The sequence below is a fragment of the Patagioenas fasciata genome, chromosome 3 (genome assembly GCF_037038585.1).
Source record: "Patagioenas fasciata isolate bPatFas1 chromosome 3, bPatFas1.hap1, whole genome shotgun sequence".
In the NCBI taxonomy this organism is placed as follows: domain Eukaryota; kingdom Metazoa; phylum Chordata; class Aves; order Columbiformes; family Columbidae; genus Patagioenas; species Patagioenas fasciata.
Genome location: NC_092522.1, coordinates 29119155 through 29143063, shown reverse-complemented (window position 1 = coordinate 29143063; position 23909 = coordinate 29119155). Strand labels below are relative to the sequence as shown.

The 23909-nt window shown below is 40.9% G+C and overlaps 1 protein-coding gene across 2 annotated transcripts; it reads left to right on the top strand.

Annotated features, from left to right (window-relative positions):
- Positions 1 to 15047: 15047 nt before the first annotated feature.
- ATF3 (activating transcription factor 3) lies at positions 15048 to 23304 on the top strand. 2 transcript variants are annotated; one of them, XM_071805998.1, is made up of 4 exons: positions 15048 to 15198; positions 19543 to 19703; positions 20631 to 20738; positions 21699 to 23304. In XM_071805998.1, exons 2-4 carry the CDS (start codon positions 19635 to 19637, stop codon positions 21894 to 21896), a joined length of 375 nt encoding a protein of 124 aa, XP_071662099.1. In that variant the 5' UTR covers positions 15048 to 15198; positions 19543 to 19634; the 3' UTR covers positions 21897 to 23304. The 2 variants fall into 2 exon arrangements, with proteins under 2 accessions (XP_071662099.1, XP_065690440.1); XM_065834368.2 differs by having other exon boundaries at positions 15089 to 15198; positions 19460 to 19703.
- Positions 23305 to 23909: the final 605 nt, after the last annotated feature.

Genomic DNA, 23909 nt, shown 5'->3' with positions numbered 1-23909 from the left:
ACCCAAACCTCATCAACAGAAATAAATTCCCGTGGCACAATGTAACAGTCTTAAATTTAATCTGATTTGCTGTAAACTCATCCAGGACTGTAGTTTTATAACTGCAAATATTCACCTCTGTAGCGTGCTGTGCCACTGTGTTCATATCTATTTCTACTGATTTTAATTACCAATATGCACAAAGCTCAACCCTCAGCCCAGGTTGCTAAAATGTACTCCAGTAGTAGCAGAGCATTTTCCTGTACTACAGGTGTATATTGTGTTATTACTTACAGTAATACATAACTGGAGATGTTTGTAAAATAATTCTGCTCAGCTCCAAACCTACCTGGAGTCCTCAAATGAAGCAGTCTTGGAAGCAGCACTTCTGCAATGTTCCGCATTTCCACCTCCTGCTTTTTCACTTGGCTCCTGAGGAATTTTCGTCTTATAATGATTTTCAGGGCAGCTGCACCCTGTATCCTCCTTTTTTCTTTCTTGGAGGAACTACTACTTATTTGTAACATTTATTTAGCTTTCTGTGGTGACACACAACCTGTGCAAATTCCAAGTATTTAACCTTTGTTCCTTGCTGAAGCTTTGCACATTAACTTAAAACAGCAGAATTAAATGGGCACCAAGGAACACTTGCTGGAAGTAACTGATGAAATCTTGTGAGTACTGCTTGCCCTTACTGGTTGGCTGGTTTTTGTTGTTGTTAGCTTGTTTTTCAAGCTGAGCTCCCAAACAAAATATTCAAAGACATTTATTCACTATAGAAAATTATTATGATTTTAGAAAGAAGAAAAAAAAGTAAACAGATCGATCAAGATTTGACTTATTTTCTGAATTAGAGAAAAATTAGCTGCTATTGTTTTTTTGAGTTTTCAGGGTATATATATGTCTTGTAACAAGGTCCAGTGTTTCTATAATAAAAATAGCTATCTTGGTGATAACTGATAACGTGTTACTCTGAATTAGCAGCAGCAAACAGAATTAGGAGTGTATACCCATGCCCACAGCAATGACAATAATTTCATCCCGTTCCTTACCTGGATGAGGCCCCAGCAGTGTTGTCTTCTCTCGGTCTGGATAGAGCAGCATGGGCTGCTGCCATATCCCACTGCAGGACAGCCAGGAGACCACCAGCAACCTTCTGCTTGGCTGGCGTGGGATTTGGGAGCGTGGCTGTTCTTGTCAGAGCAACACCGCGGTCAAAGCGAGCAGACTAGCCAGGAACACGAGCTCTATTAGGAAATACCTTTTGATGAACAGCAAATATTGCTGTTTGGGACAGCGATGGCTCCCCAGGATGCAACGAGAAGTGCTACTGGGTTTTCCCCACGGTGCACCACAAGGAGGTTAAACTCCTCCGTGGAGAGATTTGCTCTGCAGGAAAATCACCAAAGTCAACAAATGCTGAAGCTGAGACTTTGCTCTGTTATGTGAGGGGAAGCTCCTGCAGCAGGGGAGATGCTAGCAGAAAACAGAGTTTTCCAAAGTTTTCCTTCCTCGGTAGCCCTCTCTCTAAGGGTTTCTCCTACCAGGTTGTGTGTCAGGTCCCCTGTATGACTCTGAGTACTTTTTAGAAATATTATCTATTGTGGTATATATACTTAGAAATATTCTATATTGTAATATAAATATCAGTTAAAGTATGTGTTAGATACAGATTCATTTTTATAATTGTTTCATACTGTGATACTGTGATACTGTGATAATATCTTCTCTTAGAAAACTGAATTTAAGAAGGTATTAATTTTAAGGCTGAAAAATTAGACATTAGATTTTGTGCTATATTAAAGCTCAGTCCTGCTGACAGCTATGTATGTGCTTAAATTTAAATATGTGAGTAGTACTGTACTCACTGGGATTACACGCACAATTAAAATTAAGCATGCGTGAAAGTGTTTCAAGGTCAGAATTTCCAAATTCTTTCGCTTGTTTAGAGTAAAACAAAATCAAACAAAACAGCATACGCACACAAAAACCCAACCACACACCACATACAAAAAACCACCACCACCAAACAAGTAACCATTCATTCGTGTAATAAAATTGCAGTGGTGTTTATGTTGAGGGACTTACTGTGATTTGATAGGCAAAGTATCTTATGAAACAAGTTTATATGAAGCTTAAAATGAAACACTCCAATGCTGTGATTGCCTGCCCACACAGCCATATTTTCTAGTAGGAACGATAAATGCTTACTTTAACATCTTGAGCATCAGATGGGATTAATATATTTATTTTATAATAAGGTGGCATGTTTCAAAGAAATGAACTATTTTTTTTAATGTGTTGATTTCATTTTTCTAGCAACACAAGTCTGATGTTTCCAGAAAAATTAAAAACTAAAGTGTATTTTACTTTGGGATGGAAATGTGCCTTATGTCTACAAGATGCACTGAACTTTGCTAAATCACTCATAAAAATGCTCATGAGACAGTCCTGTCAAATTACAAGTTCAAATTAGATGGTTATGGAAGCATTGAGACTTTTTCCTGTCCAAACGTTTTCTCACTGCTTTCTAAAAGAGAGTTGTCCCTGGTGGTGGTGCATTTGGATCAGCACAGAAGAAAACAAAGTGGTTTCTCACACCTTGTTAATAATTACTGTCCTTACTGTAAAATGTAAACTTATTGAAGAGGCTCCGGGGCCAACAGAGTTCCCATAAAACCTCAGCCACCCAAAATCTAGTCACAGCAATACCTGAATTCTAGGTCTCCTGTGTTACAAGCCTTTATCTTAATCTGGAAGGCCTCAGCCCCTTGACTTGGCTCCCAAATCAGCCACCAAAGTGTGTGGGGAGCAGCTCAGCCTCCCCAGCAGTGGATGGGGTGCTGTAGGGAGGCACCTCTGTCCTCTTCAGACCCACAGACCCGAGATCTCTGCGAGTGCTTTGGTCTCTTATTTTTGGTTTAGCAAGGCATTGCTCCTTTCTTGCAAACACTGGTGAGAGGATGAGGTGGTGCTGCCTCTTGCAAGCATTCAATACAGATATGCAATAGCCAGGTTCAGTTCCACTGGTTCTCTAATAAGGTTTAATCTCATGTTTCTTTTGATCTGGGAGGTTGCTTGAGCTATCAGACTGTAGCTGGGGAGAGGAGCACACTCCATGGTCCTTGCTGAGGCCGTGCAAAAAATAGGGGGAGGACAGCTGGCTCAGGAAGAGACTCTGTTTCTGGTCCTTGCTCCCAGGGCTGCTCGAAGATTTTACACAAGCATTTTTTTAAGAGCAGAAATGGAGCGCTGTTCTCACTTCTTTGAAGCAAGTGGCCCTAAAAGGCACCTGATATTTGAAAGTAAGGCATGACTGCCCTGTGCAAGTGCTCATTCGCACTGCATAGGATAGGCATGATCAGAAACCACGTAACTTGGAGGAGCTAGGGGAAGATATAATATCGGGAACCCACTGGACATAACCCCAAGGAAGGCCCTTAGGTGGGTAGCAGGTGTGTTTGAGCACTTGTGCAGAGATGAAACTTCGAGGTGCATAGAAACAAGAAGTTTGCTGGCTGAAGCACATATGGGATCTGGACGCCAGGGAGTTTATAACCCTGGGTGAGGGTTTTCTGCGAAGGAGATTGGGATTTGCTTGCTTTAGGTTACTACAGCTCATCCACTTTGAAGTTGCCATCCTAATCTGTCACAGAAGGGTTAGAAAAAGGAGGAGGATCCAGATTCTCCTGCAGCTGCTGGCTGCGGTTGAGGTTCTGCACATCATCTTTGTCCTAAATGTCTCTCAGGAGAAACTCACAGAAAGGATATTTCCAGTTTAAAACAAACTATAAATATTCCACTAAAAGGAAAGGACGTGTACCCGGTGAACTTTGAGATGTGCTCCAAAAATATGCTGCTGACCTCCCACTTGACATAATCTGTTTCCCTGTTAAACTGTAATATAATTAGGGCCTGCTCTAACCCTGATACTGTTTAATGCTTACATCAATGGAAACGTGGCCTCTCGGACTGCAGTGGGCATAAGGTCTACACGTAAAGTCTAAAATAACGCATGCCACAGTGAAGGAAGAATAGCCAAGAGAGAATGCTTACCCCCCTTACCTTGCAAGATATCTAGGTCTTTTATCACATAAGCGTAAATGGGCTTTAGGCCAAAGGTCTTTGAGAACTTGGAATCAAACCTCAACTCTCTTCTCACTAGTGCAAATGAAGTGCCGCTGAACTGGAGTCTGTGAAGTCACATGGGGAAGTGAAAGGAGAATTGGGACCAAAATGAACTGAGATCAAGTGTTGAGGGCAAAGACACTTCTACCGGCCGAAGCAGGGATTTGGAAAATAGGTGATGACTATGCTGGTAGGCGACCGTGGTGCTAACAGTCACCATGATGATAATAGTTGATGACTGTTAGCTCATTTAGTCTCATCTCCTGCAGGCACTAAATTTCACCCAATAACCCTTCTGTTGAGCTCTGCCAGATATGTAGCAGGTGCAGTAAGAGACAAGCACAGGTCTTGGACTAGGATAATAGTAGAAGGGTGATCATAAACCCCCATTTTGTAAGCGGTCCATTTGGGGCAGGCATATTTACAAATAAGTAAGATTTAATTAATAGATTATGTCAGGAAATCAAAGGATGGTGAAGTTCTCTTGCTACACATTTTGCAAGCATGGGTTGAGAGGAGGCCCATGGCTCTACCCTACTGGTACCCTGTGGTTGGAACACCCACGATGGGGGAGAAGCTGCGTGAGTGTGCGTGAGAGCCAGGCTGTGGCCAGGAACGCTGCTTTTACACCACCTCTTGTAAAAATGTCTGCAAAGAGCATTTTAAAAAGGGAAAAGGACAGTGTTTTAACATATATTCACATTGGTGATGAAACCTACAAAAGCTTAGACATATACATGTATATTTTAAGGATACAGAGCATGCATGGAAAAATGAATTGGTCTGCTATGTTACGTTGTATTATTATTTGCCACTACTATTTTAAATAAAAATTGTAGAGACCTGTAATAATTGTAAACAAAACCCCAACAAACTGAGTACATGTTTGGCTGGCAGGCTCTGCAAAGAAAACAGTGTGCACATCACACTTGCTATGACAGCTCCTTTTCATTTCTCAGCCTAACATGTGGCTGATTTACAGCCTGAGTTCAAGAGATTGTACAGATCAGCAAGGAAATCGTTGAGAAAACTTTGCAGCCTAAACACCCACTTTTGCACAACGTGCAAATCGCCTTTAAAAAAAAGACCTGCTGAATTTAAATGTTGCATGCTAGATTAGATATTTTCTGTGCTTCATGCAGATGCTTTGAACACAAAATAAATCATCAACAAAAAATATCAAGATAAAACACCCCAAGCCAAATCCTTGGGGGATTAAATGAAAGCACATATGCCAGTTTAAATCTGGGGGGAGTTTTTGGCTACTCTGGGTTGTTTTGGGTACTCTGTCATATCTGCAGTTTCTGCTCCAGCCACTGATGATTTATCTATCTGATTAAAGTGAACTAGTGTATAAATGGTTCTAACAGATGCAGCCTCACTAAAGCCAGGAAGCACAATTTATGGTTTCCAAACAAGTCATAGGACTGATCCTGCAATCCCAACTCGAGCTAAACTCCTTCTGAAGTGCTGGGCACAGCTATAGATTCATAATTCAGGCTGGGTTAGAGGCTGCCTGATACCTACTTGTGCCACAACACTTGTCTTTTGAAAGTAGACTTAACTAAATATTTCACAATTTTTCTGATACCATGTAGAACACCTTGGCTTATACAAGGGCAAGAAATACTTCTGCATTAGCAAGGAAGCAATTTTCCCCTCCAGAACATGACAAGCATCTGTCTCTTTAAAATGAGATGGTAAAGCATGTTTTACTTTGATCAGCTCTCATTTATGGGAAAAAATTATAAATTTAAATAGACCTGAACTATACTTTCCCTTTATGGGAAACCGAGTCCTTGAAAATTGTAAATCCCCCCCTTAATGTGGAGCAATACGATATTGAATTCCTGCACAGAACACCATGAAGTCACGGTGGAATCTACTGAATACTCCTAACAGACTTTTACAGGACTATTTCATTTTTATATCTTTACTTTTTCTCTCATGCTGACTGATGGCTGCTTCCATATCACAGTCTCCTTTCTGTATACAGGGGGACAATAGTGTCTTCAGTTAAGTAGGTCCTTGCAGTTTTAAAGTAGTGTGTATGTTCATGTGTAAAGTATCACTAAAAAGCCTTCCATATTTATCTGCAAAAGAAAGCAGACTCTTGAAGTGATAATCAGCAGATCTGGAGAATCAGTCCTCTCTCATTATGGGTACAACCCTGCAAAATTAATTGGAGCTGACCTTGCACTGAACTTGACAGAAATGGTATCTGAGGAGATACTCCCACATTGGTTTTTAAATGTCTTGATAAGTCCTGACAATACGAAAGCACCTACTCTAACTAGCTCCATCTGTATCTGTTAGAGATTGCTTTCACAGGACAGCTTTCTGTCTGCAGAAACAACCACCAAAATGCCCTCTCATGCACTAACCAATATTCTGGTTCACCTCACTGATCCCCTCTGTTCAGCAGGATTTTCTGAGTTTCCTGGTCCTTGAAGCCAAAGCATAAGCAAAATCTTCTTAAATATGGTTGTACAAACTATTATTCAAATAGTTTCAGGAAGCAGTGATCAAAAAAAAAAAAAAAAGAAGTTAGTTATAAGGCACAGAATTCCAAGTTTAAAAGGATACTTAACTTAGAAAATCATCCACTTAATTTTGTTTCTTTAGATTAGTTTAATAACTCCATCATATTTCTAAATCTGCTTTACTCTTACATTTACTTGTATGCTGCAAAGAGCCTGAGATGGTTCTGTAGAACATGGGACAAAATTACCTATTAATAACAAATGTCAATTCATACAAAACTGATCAGACAACCAACCAAAAAGCATTTTTTCCTGCAGTTGCCCTGATGAAGTTTCTTGCTTGTCTCCTCTTTTTCTGCAGCTTGCAAAATCTCTCTATACGTAACAGCTCTCCTACCTCCAAGTTCTGGTCGCTGCAGTCCCCAGGGCCTTGGGTCCAGTCCTATTTCTACTTTTATTACGATTTCTTATTTGCTGCACTTATAGTTTAATTTTTACTAGGAAAGCAGAGCTGGTCCATTTTTCTTCTTTATATTTTATACTTCCATGAAATATGGCAGTAAAAATGCCTGATGGGAAATGCTTCTCCTGTCAGTAAATGACAAGCTGAGCACAGATACGGGTATGAAAACTCTTCCAGCTGATCGTTATAGTCCCAGAAAATGCTTTTCTTACCAGTCATCATTGCTTATGTGCGACACACATTAGCTGCTGCAGGGAGGCTCAGTTCAGCATGGAAGGCTTCCAAGAACGCTTCAGCCAGCAAAGCCTATGGCCTCGGATGCACGGGTGTGTGGGACGGTGTGTGCAAACAGCCGGATATTAATCCTGTTCATTCCTAGCTCAGTGCAGGAAATGTTTACTCCTGAATAACTTTCTGAAAAAGTAGGTTTTAATTATTTGATAAATCACAAATATTAGGAATGAAAAAGAATAATAACAAGAGAATTTACCTTAGAGATGGTTATAAAATATAGTATAACTTATTTTTTTACTAACTAGGCACTCCTCTAAAATCCACTAACAATGCAGGCTTTAGTGTAACAGGTGGAGAAAACACTCTGCTTTTGTGCTCTGTGTTCAATGATGGTCTTGTGCTCTACCTCTCTTTAAAGATCTTAGGTTTTTGTTTATTTCAATAATTCAGCATCCACTCAAATTCTAAAACCTTTGTTGTATTAGAAAAATAACAGTAATTACTATACTTCAAAGTTCTGTAACAAATTAATTGATCAGCCCATACTTATAATAAAACTACCAAAATAACAAAAAACAATATTATGCCTTGACAAAAGACCACAATATTATACCTTGTCAGGTGCTCTCATACCAAATCTGTTAGAAGAATAATCCCACAGAAATAAGTTATAATATTTTATGGAGGCTACTTTAGCTCTTTGTGAACAGCGAGTGCTAAGTTAGGCAAGATTTTTGGATGGGGCCTACTCAGCTGTGCATTTAATTGCTGTGCTGAATCCGGGCTTCCGTTTGACAGCTGAAAGATTGTTAGCCTTTTTAGAGCTTAACATAAAAACTCTTGCATATAAGAAAAACGTACCCAGAATCTTTACTGGGGCTGCTAAATACTCCTATGACACACACATTGGGCAGTAAGAATAGATAATAATTCATCTAGAGGGCATCCAGCTACAAAAGGCTGCGATCTGATGGCCCATTAGAGTGCTAATTAAAATTAGACATAAAAATAAAATACAGCAGCCTTATCTGTGATTTCCATTTGGGAATCCCAGCTACTTCAACAGGCTGGGAAACAGAACCAAAGGAAAAACAGCAGGTCATCCAAAATCACAAAGAAATAGTAATAACAACACCACCACCACCAATAATAATAGTAATAATAATAACAATAATAATAATAATAATAATAATAATAATAATAATAATAATAATAATAATCCCTCTCATTTCTTGACTCCTGCCTCGTTAATAATAACTTTCAGTGTAGAAGGACTAAAGCCCAGCTCCACAGAAGGAAGCTGGGCATGGTGAGAATGAATGTCCCATCTCTGCCATCTAACTTGCAGCACAGAGTTAAGTATCACCATGACTGAGGCATTCATGGCCCCAAACTTTTCTAAACTTGGGCTAAGGATTGAGCTGGTCTTTTGATAAAATGCCATCAGCGAGAGCACTTGATCTGGAGGGAAAGACCTGAGTTGGGTTCTCACCTCTGGCTGAGAGGAATGAAACTCATGTTCCCTCTTTCTGAGGAGAAATGATCTAACCACAAACCAAGCAGCTGTGCTGTTGGAGGAATCTTTCTTTTGACTTCTCCTGCTCAAGTTGTCCCACCATGAAGTACAAGCCACTTAGTAAACCAGATGGTGCTGGACTTTACAGCCTCGTGGTGAGGACACACCTCTGGACAAGGGGCATCCCAGAGGCCAGTTTTGTCTTTGTGTAACCACCTTGGATCAAAGAATCGCCGGATAGAAGAACCCCACAGTGGGTGACATTCCCCACTGGACTGGCAGTTGTGGGGCACCCCAGGTGGGCGCAGTGACACCCTGCATCTTCCCCCGTTGCTGAGGTGTCCTTATCAGCAGCCTCCAGTACTCCCAGAGCAGTCAGGATTTGGGTTCAGGGAATGCTTCTGTGATTGCAATTAAGGCAATCTAATTTTAAAACTGTGTGCAGCTCTATCGGTTTCATTTTACTTACACTTCGTTCTTATTATCTGGGCAAGTTCCTGTACAGTTAAAGCCAAAAAAAATAAACCAGGAAAGATAAGAGGTTGAAAGTTAAGATCATTCATGCGTTCCTTTCATGGAAAGGCACATGTCAAGTGGGTGAGAGGACAAACGATAAGCAGAGTGAAGGTTGCAATGGCAGCGTTGGTTTTGAATCTTCTGTAAATTGCAAATCTGTGCCATATATTGTTTTTATTTGAAATACTATTTATGTAGAAATCAATGTTTAATAATTAGAAATGTGCATTTGTAATTATTATGGCAAAGAGTAATTTACATATTTACTAGGCAGATAACAACTGATGTTTGAAGTATCATTGATATTATGTCCCAGAGCGTTCTTTGTATACGCACAATTCCAAGGGCAATCAGTGGAAATGGGTAGTTTTTATAGGGGTATGTACATGTATGTCTTGTGTGTAGCAGCATGATGATTCCATAATGTATCCAAAATATTTGTGCACAGTAAAAATAGACATATTCTCTCACTCGCTGCCTCTCATACTCCATGTTTACCCAGAAGACTACAGAACATGAATCATAATTACATTAGTCCACCTAAGGGAAACTTACACCATCAGTGAATAATTTCTAAGCATTTATTTCAAGTCATTTCAAGAGGAGTGTTTTGTACTCTGACAAACAGTGTGACTAAATGCTGATTTTTCATAGTCGCAGAGGCTAAATTTATCACTTGTTGAAGTCAAGGGGAACCTTTCCATTGACTTCAGTAACAGTTGGATCAGGTCTCAGTACTTGCTTTGATCAATGATCATTTTTTCACACATAAAGCCATTGATGAAGTTCACTGTGCATCTCTAGCTGCCCCGAGACAAAATCTGGCATGCTGTTACAAGGTGGAAAGGCTGTGGAGGGAGGGATGAAGGGGAGAATCTGTGAAGATGGAGCTTTTCTTGCCATTAAATGGATGTGACTATAAAGGCACCATAAAAGAGAAATAATTTATGCTTACCTGGAGCAATTAGTATACCTGGCGTATGATTCATCTTGTTCAGTGGAACCAGTGAATTTACTTTATTCAGTCTAGTTTAAGATGTGATTCTTTCAAATGTGGGACCTCTTTTCCTTGTTAGCTACGATCTGGATGTATCCAAAGAGATCAGAAATTGTAATTACAGGCTATGGTGCATAGCCAGCTCCTCCACCCGTGCACAAAGTCCATCTGATTAAAAACAATAACAAAACCAAAACAAAAAACTTTGAAAGGCTTAAGCAAGAGGAAACTAAAGATATGCTTGACTGGGCCAGCATCAGGGCTGTCTCTCAGCTGGAGAGTGGGGTTGTTTATATAACTTGCCATACACTCTGCAATCCAAAAGCACTATATATAATGACTGACAACCTTGTGGAACATTTAATTTAGTAAAGTTCCATTAAAGTTCACAATAATTTTGGGCACCAGAATCTGGTCCTGAAATGTACGTTTTGTTGCACCCACTGGTAATTTATTATCAGTGTCTCTGCCTTAATAGTGGAGAAACAAAAAGTAAAATGACAGAAAGCGAAAGAGAAAATTAAAATGACTCATTTAAACTTAGGAAGCTTCAGGGGCAGGAGCAGAAGGACCCATGGGAGAAAAAAAAACGCTGGAAAAAGGGAACAGAAAGGGAAATGACGGAATCCAGGGATACAGGGAGGCAAAAGAGAGAAGTGAGAGGGGGAGAAACAGGGAAGTGGCAAAGAAAAGGAGAAGCTGCTGTTTTAAGGAAAGGGGAAAGGGGTTATTAGTGAAACAAAGCAAAAGAGAGAAGGAAATGGGAGCATCCAAAAAGGAGATAATAGACAAATGTATTGAGGGTTTATCAGATAGTGATGGAAACTGGCAGTAAGAGAAAGGTAAGCTGAGGAGAGGAAGCAAGGAGCAGATGAGTTTTATCTTCAGTGTTAAAGAGTAAAAGAAGTTCAAATAATGCACGTATTTTCCTGTACAAGGAAATACCACTTGAGTGGTATTGAATGTAAGGCAGACCAGCATTTGCTATACAGCTTCTGTGAGAGTCTGTCCTCTGGCTCTGGGGGTTTTAGCTCCCTTCAGTTTTTGGACCCCTTAGCCCTGTAGACATCCAAACCTTTCAGAGTGAATTTGATCATCACTGCTGTAGGCTTGGGGCTTTTTTTAATCACTTCTTGGGTAAATTCTTGCAAGTATCCCACAAATGCCCAGGTGGTCTCCAGACGGCAGCTGAAAAGCCCTGGGCTGGGTGGGGGTGGTGATGCTGCTCGTACTGCAGATCGCTCCTGTAGTTCAAGCAGCAGTGATCTAAACCTTGGAAAAAATGGTTCCAAGTTTCAGCTCTGGTGTCAGTCCAGTCAGATGGGAAAATAGTCTCAAAACTAGAGCGTGTTTTGTGGAACAGGGGAGTCTTATCACACAGATTCAGACCTGAATGTACTCCATAGCAAAAGGCACAGTGAAAGTTCATTCCCATCACAGAAATGGAGAATACTTATTTTTTTGGGCAGAGTCAAAAGACCTGATTCTGTGCTGATTTTATAACATGATAAGTCTGAGTTCTGGAAACCTCTTTCTCATATGTGTGCCATGCAGGGAAAAACTGGACCCATCAGTGTTACGGTAATTTCAAAACTTAACACAGTTAAACAGCAAAGCACACAGAGGCACAGGTTTTACTTAAGATATCACTACACATTTTATTTATTTACATCTCATTATATTTTCACCTGACCAAATGGATTTGATGGAACTGCATGACCATAAACCAACATAGGATCTGGATGAGACGAGAGGATTTGAATTCTGTTACTTGGACTGACATCCTACTGTTTCATAAATGTTAAGATAGGAGACAGCAGAAAGCTGCTGCTGTAAGGATGTGACTCCATTGATCTGTATAATGATGTCTACAGCTCTGTTTAACAAGGAGACAGCAATATTTTAGTTTTATTCAAGTACCCACAGTGTATGAGGTGGTGTCAAGGGATATGGAGGCAGGAGTTGGTCAGGACAAGGTAAAGGAAAGGATTTTTTTACACCAAAACTTATGGAGAGCTGCAAGGACCACACTGCGGGGGGATATTCAGCCTAATGCCTCTGCAGAGAGTGAAAGACCCAATTCTTATCAGTCTTCTGTTGATGAGCTACTGTACCTGGCTTAAGGAAAAGCAGAAATAATGAACATGAATGTCACGTCTGTGAAGTGACTGCTGTTTCAGGGGGACTGTTCCCTGAAGTTTGTGACAAAAGAGAGAAATGAAATGGATAAGGATCAGTAAATGTTCAGAGGCAGGCAAATTAAAGATATTTTGTGAGATGGAAAATGAAACTGGCAAAGAACATTACAGCATCTGGTGGCTGTACTGGGTTTTACTTTAACTTCTTGATAGCCTTAGTTATTAATATTATATATATATATAAATATATATATATATATTTTTTTTTTTAACTGGAGTGTGATCCTACATCCTTACTGTGATCAGGTTAGCTTTAGTTTTAAAGGGCAGCAGGACAAAACCCATGTGACACGGTGAAACTGGGTTTATTTTTCATTGTGGTTTCATTTTCTCTTTTCACTGAAGAATTTCAAGCCAGGACATGTTTCAGTGGCCTAATCTCAAATGCGCACAGAACAGCCTCTCTGTTTGCTTTGCAGGGAGGAGCTGGCTCACGTCAGGAGTAGTTCAAGAATGAACACAACTAGTTCGCTGTCAGTTTTTAATACTGCCTGGAGCTCACAGGCAACAATGGTACCAGCAGTGGTAAACAGTCTTGTGTAGCGAACAAATCTCTTTGCTTTAGTTTTGTGCAAGATTATATGATTTCAAAACAAAATCATAATCTGCCTACTTGGTGAGGTGTTGTTATTGTGCAGATGTCGGTGACCCTTAAACAACAGGATAACAACACTTGGATTTCCAGGGTACTTCTGCCCACATTGAATGAAGGAGCTGCTTTTTCCCTCTTCATTATTCTCTGACATTGTTCTGCTTAGCTGAAAATACTCCAAATTAATTCCCACTTTGGGTAATGCTAGCTGAATAAGAACAAGCAGTTGCTAAACCTCTGTCAGAATTACAGCAAGCACCTGGTCATCGCCACTAAAACCGATGTTGCTAACACGTTTCCACAATAACTTCATGCTCAGAACTTTCCAACCAATTATCTTTTGGGAAGAAATTTTCCACATTTGGCCTCTGCTTGAGAGAGATTTTTTTTCCTTCTAGGCTTGAGAAAAACTGTGCCAGCTGTTTTTGAACACAGCATGAATTATAACATTATGCCTCTGAAGTCAAAAGAACTTCATTGGCTGCACCAAGCTGAAATCTAAAGCTTGCACTAGACCCTCCTGAAGAGCAAAGTTTTTGCCTGGCATTATACTTGACATTGATTCACCCAGGCTAACAAAGATAAGCCAACAAACATGTTTTGAAAGAGCTGAGAATGGTTTATCTGTAGGTGAGTGGAAAAAAAAGAAAGCCTGCAGCTTGCACAAGCTGTAAGCAGGGATCTGCCAGGTAGGTCAGAAGAACTTACTCCTGCTTCTACAAAGGGCACTTCATTGTGTGAGGAGAACAGGGAGCGACTGCACCTTCCCCAGGAGGAAAGGCAACTTCATTACTCCAGGCTCATTCCCTTCCCCAAAAGATTATTATTTTTCTTTCAAAAGCAGACAATTAAATGTAAAATAGCAGTGTTAAATTTGCAAAGTTGAGCATGCTAGCACTGGGACATTTAAAAAGCTGAGATTACTACTCCTGTCTGTGTGGCTAATGTGTACATTTACATATATACATATACACCCAGTCAGCCGTGTGCTCACAGAGAGGAGATACAGAGGGACGTTCAAACTAGTATTAGAAATCGATATCCTTGATAAAATGCTCCAAGGCATTAATACATCCCAGAATATACCACTTGAGACAAAGTACCTATTATCAAAACACAGCCACATTGAACATTATTAAATTAGCCAGTTGGAGTGTGTGATCAGGGTATACATTTTATATATGAATGAGCATATCGGTTTAGTTAGAACATCCGCAAGCGCGAAATGTCCTGATCTTTCTATGTTTAGTACAGAAACTTGAAGATTGTCTTAATGACAAGTTTGTATATATTATATATGGAATATTATTCAACTGGATAACACTGTGCATCTCCCTGTAAGCCTTCTGCCCTCTCCTGGGTAAATGCTTTTTTTGACGTATCTTATTTTCTAGCACTTTGGGGGCTGTTAGAAGGCAGTTTCTGTTGTTAAACAAACCAGGAAGCTATGGAAACAAACAAATAACAACAAAAAAGAACAAAACAAAAACCCCTTTACCACAGCCACCACCATATTTCCCTCTCATCTATAGGAACTCCCTGATTTCCCCCGAAAGGAAAAAACAAAAACAAACAAAAAAAAACCCCAACAACAACAACAACAACAACAAATTGGCTTTCTGTCGTTTCATTAAACGAGTCTTTCCTCCTTAGGGGAAAAGCTGAAGTCTTCCTCTTCATGTCAAGTGAACTTTTAGCTGTCGTCTGAGGCAGGATGGGGAAAGGGGGTTGAGGATCTGAGGCTCGGCGCGGAATGGTACCACACCGTTCCGAGCCGTGCCGAGCCGTTCCGAGCCGTGCCGGCGGGGAAGCCTTGCATCACCGCTACGGGCTCCGCTTCCCTCCGCCCTCTCTTTCGGGGAGGCTATTAATAGCATGACATCAGCCCGGGACTCGCCGCCAGAGTAAATACCAGCCCTACCCGCTCGGCTATATAAGGGGAGTGATGCAACCGAAGCGAGTAGCAGAGGAGCGGCGAGCGGCGAGAGCTGCCCTCCCTGGAGCAGAGGAGGAGGCGGCGGCGGCCGCCGGCGGGACGGCAGCGCTGCGGGGCGGGTGCGGAGCCCTTTCCCTCGGCAGCAGCGGGAGGAAGGTAGGTGGAAGCGGGGACGGGGAGACGTCGCCACTCGCTGTGCCGAGGGACTGAGCTCTGTGGGAGATGCCCGCCGGGGGGTCCGCGGCGAGGGGTAAAAGTTTCTCCGGCGGGAGCGCAGTCGGGTGCGGCGGTGCCGCTGCCTTCCCGTGAGATCCCGCCGAGCCCTCGCGGCTCCTTCCAGGCTCTCACATTTGGGGGAACCGCTGCCCGGGCTGCCGCCAGATGTGAGCGCCGGGAGGGAGGGACAGAGCCCGCCGAACTCGGCTCTTCCCGGGCCGGCAGCGCCGCTCGGCACCGCGCGGTGGCGGCAGCGGCGGACGGAGGGAGCCGGTCCCGGAGCGGCGGGGCTGCCGGAGCGCGGGCGGGCGGCACCGGCTTCCCGCAGGGTCCGCGGGGACTGAGGGGCTGTAGCGGGACTGGCCAGGCCATGAGTAACCCCCTCGCTGCCGCCTATAGATATCTCTCTTGTATATACGCATTAAATGAGTGGGAGCTCTCAGTGTGACCCAGAGACATTCACTTTTCTTTCTGTCCCCGCGTCTTGAGATGAAGATCAGTTGCTAAGCCGTTGCCTAATCAAGTCAGGCGTGACACAACAGCAAACTTGTCTCAGATAATGAGTTTCCTGTTGGAAATCAATTTTCCTCCTGGTAACAGCATTTGAGAAGCTGGAGGCAGCAGAAAATGGTTCGGGAATGATGTGGGATGTCAGAAAGCTTAAGGTCAACCAGCGTGCACAGAGGTTGTGAACTGTAATTGCTCTTAATGCTGTTTAAGATTAACCTCAATGGTTATCGGGGTTTATTGCATCAGCACCAGAGGAAAAGGAATTCATATGAAGAAATAAAACCAAGAGGCACAGTCAGCCATCTGCAGTTAGGAGGAAAAAAAAAGAAGAGACTGAAAATAGTCACTTTAAATATTACTATTAAACAAGAATACCCTTAAATAATAGAAATGCACAGCTAGGAACTATGTACTGAAATTAAACTATTGGCAAATGAGATGTAAAAGCTGACTGTAGATGGAAAGAATCAGCAGCAAAAGAACAATCAAAATGTAGGGGTAGAATGAATGAATGAAGTTGTTCGAATTTAGCTGAATTGGGAGGGTACTGTTAACAGAAAAGGTATTCTCCTTGGAGAATTCCAAAACTAAGGATAAAGTAATGAAGCATTAACTCACACTGCGAACAAGCTGTGCCTTCCCAGTGCAGGTCTGTGAAATGTTCAGCACCTTCAATGTCAGTAACTTCAGAAGGACTCAAACCAGCCTTGGAGCAGAGATCCACGTGCGTGGTCTAACAAAGTAAACAGAGATCGTATCGGAAAGGGCCAGATCTAATCACACTTTAAGGCCTGATATTCTTATTCCTAATGTTTCCCCAGCCTTTACTAATCCAGTGAAAATGAGACAGTGCTCTTGATGGCTTATAGACAGAGATAAAAGTACGAGGTGTACAAAAGCTAGGGAAATAAAGGGCAACCTCTTGCATTTTTTTCAATAGCAAAATCTAATTATCATTCCTGTAAAACATTTCTAAAAGCAGATTTGTCCCTCAGAAATTAGAAAACATCTACTTTGTTATGAAAGGGAATCTTTTCAGCTTACTGAGTAGATTTCACATAAGACTGATTACTCTTGTTATTTGTTTCACGGTGGCTCCTGACTATCAGAATGGAGCCCTTCCCTCCCAGGCACTGTCCAGAAGCCTTGTTCTAGGAAAGTAAAGCACTGGCAAACAGCCGTGCAAAATGGGACTCTGCTCACAGCAGAAATCCTTACACAAGCCTCAGCCCCCTGGTAGGCCCTCCCTTCCCTAAAGTCTGAATAAATAGAGATGCCTTTCAGGATGTCTGGAAGGTCAGTGAGCTGCTTGGGCAGGACAGCAGCAAGTTTCTGTAGTCAAGGACACTTCCCCCTCTGTGCCGCCTCTCCCTTTGGGCACCCTCCTGTTCCTTGGTTTTTTATTTTAATATACTAATGACAGACAGATGAGAGTACCTAAGGACATTATAGTAGGGTTTGATTGGTGCTTGTGGTACATTTGGCACTAACAAGTAGAAATCCACAATTAACACAATTTCTCAGACATGTTACTAAAACACAAACATTCTTGCTTTCCTCTGGTACTGCTGACCTTAATTAAAAGTTCACCTAAACTGAAAAATAATTGAATAAACCACCAGTGCTGGAAAATTATTAGCCCCATTAATTATTTTGTAGGCTTGAAAATGGTTTTACTGTTAGTTTAAGGCTCCTGATTGGATTGAATTATACAAAATTAACTCTGTTGAATGAAACCACCACTGGGTGCCAAGGGGACTGACATTCAGTGAAAACAGCTAAAATTTCTGCTAGCGATGAAGGGTTCAGTGTCATCTGGAATTCGCCTGTTTAAGTGAGTTGAATGGTTGAACGTTGATAAATGACAAATAATGCTGGGAAGATTTTAACTGGAAATTATAGGGCTATTTCTGACTTGTTGGAAAAGAGTGGCTGTTTAGTTTTCTGAGATTATAGGATTAAACCGTATCAGTACTTTAAAAGTGACTCATGAGCAGGGGCTTTCTGAAGAGAATTACATAAATTTCCCAAGGTCTTTCTGAATAACAAATTGTTCTAAATAATTTCCTCATCTTTAATAACTATGGGTGAAATCCTGGCCCCGTTGAGGTCAACAGAAGACGTTCTTTTGATTTCACTGGGTCCAGGACTTCACCCCCAGACCCTTGGAAACCTTGAGCTCTTCTGTGGTCACTGGGTGAGGAAGAAGTGAGGGAGTCTCTGCAGCTGGACATGACATTTTCTTCCAACTGGCAGTTCGTTGTCCTCACATTTTTATATTTACCTCACTTAGCAATGAACCAGATTCTACTCTCATTTGCACCAGTGTGTATTTATGGTGTATTTTTAGATGTCTCTGAGTAAAATCTGTCTTCTTGTCAAGGCATACAACCCCAAACATTTCTCATTGGGCTACAGATGTAGAGTACACGGAACAATGCAATTCTAGGTTGACCATGTGGAAATTTAACTTACCCACACTGCTGCCCCAAGGCAACTATTTGCTTACCTGCACTAAGTTAATTACAATTGACTTTCCTGTAACTATTACATTCCTAATCAAGGTAGATAACACATGCTATAATTATCCATGCGGCAACTGGGAAAAAAGACCACAAACCCTACACACCAAAGAAAGCTGAAAAACCAATGGTTGTCAGGATGGCTGACTGCTGAGTTTTGCCTCTCAGTGGGGTCACCAGTTTTCACAAAGCACACAGAGGGCCATTCTCCCTCCAAAACTGGCTAAAAAATTACTAAGAATGACTGAAAAGAGGAAAGTAGAGAGTACTGTTGGGTAGGTTCATTTTCTCAGGAAAACTACTAGAAATTAAGTTCCTTCATGGGTTTCTCTTTGCATAATTCCCCTGAAGTATCTTCAGTCACACTGTTTTATATCAGCAGGAGATCTAACCATAAGTATTTAAGAATTTCAAACCTCTCATTGAGGGCACACGAGGACAGTTTCAGATTTTACAAGACCAAAGGAATTAAACAAACCGCTTCATGTTTTTCGTGACTCAATCCCTCCAACTCAGCCTGTGCTTTGAAGCCTCAGCATGTATAGACTTTTACCTTTGTGCCATCTCTTATTGTTAACTGTTTTTCAGGAGTTTATAACCAGATGTACAACTTTATGTAAGACTGAGCGTGATAATTTTGTGACAGATTCTGTCTTGGTTAGCAAACTTCAGCTTCTAGGAGAACTCTGAGCTATGCCTAAACGTAGCTGAGATCAATGCACACTGTTCATTTGAAGATGGAATCTGTGGTGGTATAGCTGTGAGGATGGAGATACTCTTACACTCCTTCTGTGCTTTAATTAATAATAATATTTCTTTGGTTTCTGATTTGTTTTCCTTATTATCTCTCTTGATTCTAATTTGCCACACATTGCCAGTTTAAAACTTTTTCCATACTAAGTTTCAGAAAGACCTAGATATTGTGTGATGTGTTAATACTAATATTATTTTTAAATAACAGCTTGAAGGTACCCTAGAGTAGAAGTTTTTACTTGTGACCAAGTTCTTAACTGCTTGACTCTAGTGAGGGATTGGGGTAGGTGGGAGTGGGGACTGAAGCAATGCAAGAAATACAGTATTATTTCACATTATAAAATATACCTCTAAGAGATATTTGCCTTTCTAAAGTTGTTGAAAGACTATAATTATTGTCTCTTTTTACTTTTCAGCAAAATGATGGTCCAACACTCAGGCCAGGTGTCTGCATTAGAAGTCAGCGCCTCCGCAATTGTTCCCACTTTGTCCCCTGCAGGGTCACTGGGGTTTGATGATTTCACAAATTTAACCCCACTGGTGAAAGAGGAACTGAGGTTCGCCATTCAGAACAAGCGTCAGTCCCACAGGATGTCCTCTACCTTGGACACGGTGACAGTTTCTGAAAGGCCAATTGAAACATCAGTCATGAAAACAGAGGTACGACTTTTCAAACACCATTTCAGTGTAAATGATTAATTCTCTAACAAAATTTTACCACAAGACCAGTAATTCTATTGGACAACCCTCTCCACCATATTTGATCCTTTCAAGCCTGCTGCTTGGCTTTCTGTTAAGTGCTTCTAGGAAACACTCTGGTATTTCTTATTTCCATTGAGACCTATAGTTAGGTATTTTATCTTTTATTATGAACTAAGGACAATGTTGTACAGATATTAGAGCAAGAGCTGATCTGGTTTCCCTGCCCAGTTGTGGCTGATCTGGGAATAAGTCACTGCAGCTGTACTTCAGTGAGGACAGGGGAGTAGGACCCATGTGGGCTACACTGAGGCATGCACAGTCATGCTATGTCCACACTAGTTTTTTACTTTAAATAATAATCTCTGTGGAAAATATTCCTCTTATAAAGTCGAGCAATGGCTGAAGTTAGGGAAATCGCTACACCTTGGTCTGAGCCTCCACAGGAAACAAACCCAAGCTTGAAGGAGTGTGTTAACATCCCATTTTTGGCACTGCCTGTAATTCTCTGCACTCTTGCTGCCTCCTTCATGCCACATCCCCTGCTCTGCTTCCCGTACTTCTTCCTCCTTGGGAAAGGGAGAAGAGATGGGGATGTGGGAGTCAGTCTGGGGAGATGCCTGGCGAGTTTTTTGAGTCCCATTGATTTAAAATGATCCATCACATGGATTACATCCATCCAAACTCCAGTTTTTTATTGACAATTCTAATGGAGTTACTAACATTTTACTGCACAGCAAGCAAGGTCAGAATCACATCCTTATGTAACTTGTGATGTGAGCACTGACAACACTATACATATTGCTTTTAAAAATGCAGAAGTTATCAAAATACAGGTCGAATATTTACAACGCCTTATGGATTGTGTTTATCTGTTCTATGGGATAGTTTTCTCCTGAAGAGGATGAAAGAAAAAAGAGAAGAAGGGAAAGGAATAAAATTGCTGCTGCAAAGTGCCGAAACAAAAAGAAGGAAAAAACAGAATGTTTGCAGAAAGTAAGTGACTGATATGAATTGTTCTTATTCTTTCATCCTGCCAAGATCTGAACAGACAGCACAGGGGCACTGTTGTAGTAGGAAATACAGAAAGATGTCACTCAAAACTCTGTCAACCCATCAAAACGTTAGCTATTAAAAAAATGAATGTGCTACATATTGAATAAAGCCTGGCTAAAACTAGGAAAAAGTGAAAGCATGGTAGGAGTCAAAAGAGATTACTGTTTCAGAGACCAATCTTGTCTATGGGGATAATATGAATTCGAACTGTTTTTTGTGTACCTTGAACACAAAGTAGTAAGATCTCATTTCATATAACATCCATTGTGGAGACCAGGAGGCTATAAACACTGACAAGTGGTCTCTGGTTTCTTTATGAAGTAAGTGGCACAGTAGCTTAGCCCTGAAGTCTCTCTCCTAAGGCTCCAGTACTGTCTTTACATACTCTGCCACAAAATAAAACAATATTGCACCAGCATCAGCCTGTCTTCATCCCTATATCCGTGGCGCGGGGCTGGGGGGGGCAGGTTGGAAACTATGTCCTTACTTTGTTAGCTTAACAAGGGTTTTCAGATAAGTGATATGATGTTCTAGGGAGTTAAAAAGAAGTGTAGATAATTTTGGGTAAATTTTTGACCCAAAAAAGTTCAGAGTAATTTTGTGGAAGGTAGCAGCAGTGCTTTGGATGCCTGCTCTTGTAATTCAACACAAATCTGCATTTGGCCTTTCAGCTTTTGTTACACTCAGTTCAGAAGGTAACTGTCAGTCTAGGTGGTTTTTAGACTAGTATCAGTGGAGGGATGTGTAGTTTCACCATTACAGAACACTAAGAACATGCAATTTCTTTCTCGGCTACGCATATACTTTCCCACCAATAGAAGACTGCAACTATTAGATAAACACTGTAATTAACTATGTGAACTGCTCAGTCTAATAGTTGTGTCTGTCCCTTGTGACTAGGAATCGGAAAAGCTGGAAACTATTAATGCAGAATTAAAAGCCCAGATTGAAGAGCTAAAGAATGAGAAGCAGCATTTGATATACATGCTAAATCTTCACAGGCCCACTTGTATAGTTCGGGCACAAAACGGAAGGACACCTGAAGATGAAAGGAATCTTTTTATTCAACAAATCAAAGAAGGCACATTACAAGGTTAAGTGGTATGGCAAATGTGGAAATATTTATAGTGTTTTTAACAACTACCAGAATCCATGGAGGATCTGACGTAATGTGTAGGATTCTATTAGTCAAGAGCCTTTAGGAAGGGCAGAATGCTTTCTTAAGCTGAAAGAATCATTTTGGCTTGACAGAGATTGTTCCCCTTGGAAGATCTGGTCTCAATCAAACTGAAGAGTCTTCTGCCTCAAATATAGGTTTTGCACCTGCCATACTCGCTGTTCCTAGGAGCTACAGACAACAGCTTCAGAAGTTTTAGCTCTCTGCTAGTACACAGTATCTGCACTCACAAGGTTTGTGCTAGAACACTAGGACTCCTGATGATGATGCACGTGGTACCGACAGCTGTGCTGGATGGACACTACATTTCCTTGTTGCCAGTAGGGAAAGCAGACTGAGAGTATTTTTAAAGTTTTGAAGTTTCCAAAAGGATGGTTTCTGGCAGAATGTCCCAATACAAAATGTTGCATTCTAGCCTAACACACACAAAAAGTCTTTAGTTCCAACTAAGCTTTGTCTTTATTTCTCACAACACTTGTGTGGGTTTTTTCTGTGACTCATCTCAGAGACTGGATTTGAAAACCTAGTAGATGTGACAAAGAAATGTTTTTTGCAAAACGTCCATCTAACCAAGTTTGTATTTCATGAGATGGAACCTCACCTACTACCCTTTGGAGACTACAATTTTTCCTTGAGTTGCTCAAGAGCAGCTTGTACCGCCACTTGGTGACTTAGTGAATTGGACCCACCAAAAAGAGGAGGATAACTGCGGAGGGATATCATTACAGGTTTTGTCTGAGCAAAGAACTGCAGGACTGAATGAATTATGAAAAGTTGGATGTTTTGTTTTGTTTAAAAACCCAAACATCTAGGAACTAATCCTGCCAGCCTTAATTCATCCTATTAACCCTCACTCCATAATGTCCACGGACATCAGTGGCTCTACGTATGCAGATAGCTCTTACAGGCATAAGAGCTTGACAAAGCTTGTGCCATCCTGGTCAGGATTACTTCCTTTTGCCAGATGATTCAGAGGGAAAACTTACGGTTGCAGCTACTTTTATTTTACATTTGAGAGGCAACTACAGTCAAAAGTGTTACTTAGAATCAAAAGGAGGCAAGAGTTTTGATGTAGTGAATAACTGTTTTTATTTTTTTATTAAATACTAACTTTAGATGGTTTTGAACTGGTAGAAGAGCTGCTGGACAAAACAGTTGGAGCTATGAGTGTTTAAATTCTGATGTTTCTGTGAAATTCTCAGATTGTTTAATCCTATAAAATATAACCTTACAATTTTTTGTAAAAGAGAATTTTATCCTTATTTATCACTAATATCGTAATGAGTAGAGTTAATAAATACTGCAAGCAAGATAAAACTGAAAACGCAAGTGTTGTGCTCTTTGTACTTTTATCTCGTGGTGTTTAATATTATCTATTCCTAAACTTCACCAGTTGTATTTGAGACACCACTATTGAAAACACTTCATCTTTTCCACAGATGAGGCACTGAGTACCTTGAACAATTGGGTTCAGAGATTATACCTTCCAAAATTCTGTACCTCAATCAGCGGTGTCTGGCTGCTCAATGTCACAGCTTAAGTGAAGCAGACAATAAGAATGGAGCTTACAGTACATAATATTTTACACCAGTTCTGCAGTGTTGAAATTGTGGTTTTGTTCTAAAGGCTAAACTTGAAGATACCTCAGCCATAAGCTTCTTACCCTACAAGTCCCACATGAGTTTATCAGATATCATACTTGATCCTTATATGATTGTTATATTCTGCAACAGAACTTCTTAGTACATTTTCCTAAGGTCTGGATATATTGTAATGTCCTATATCATGTTTTAAAGACATGTACTTCATGTATCTGAAAAGTGAATGTATTAAGAATTTGATGTACTAGGCCCAATTCTGTCCTGAGAATCCATTGTCTTTCTGTGTGTTGGAAGGAGCTTCCCCAGGCTTCAATGAGAGTTTTATTCATGCCC

Coding starts and splice junctions, on each gene's coding strand:
- ATF3 (XM_065834368.2), top strand. CDS start 19,464: ATGATGGTCCAACACTCAGGCCAGGTGTCTGCATTAGAAGTCAGCGCC. Junction 19,704..20,630: donor CATCAGTCATGAAAACAGAG/GTACGACTTTTC, acceptor TCTATGGGATAG/TTTTCTCCTGAAGAGGATGA. Junction 20,739..21,698: donor AAACAGAATGTTTGCAGAAA/GTAAGTGACTGA, acceptor CCTTGTGACTAG/GAATCGGAAAAGCTGGAAAC.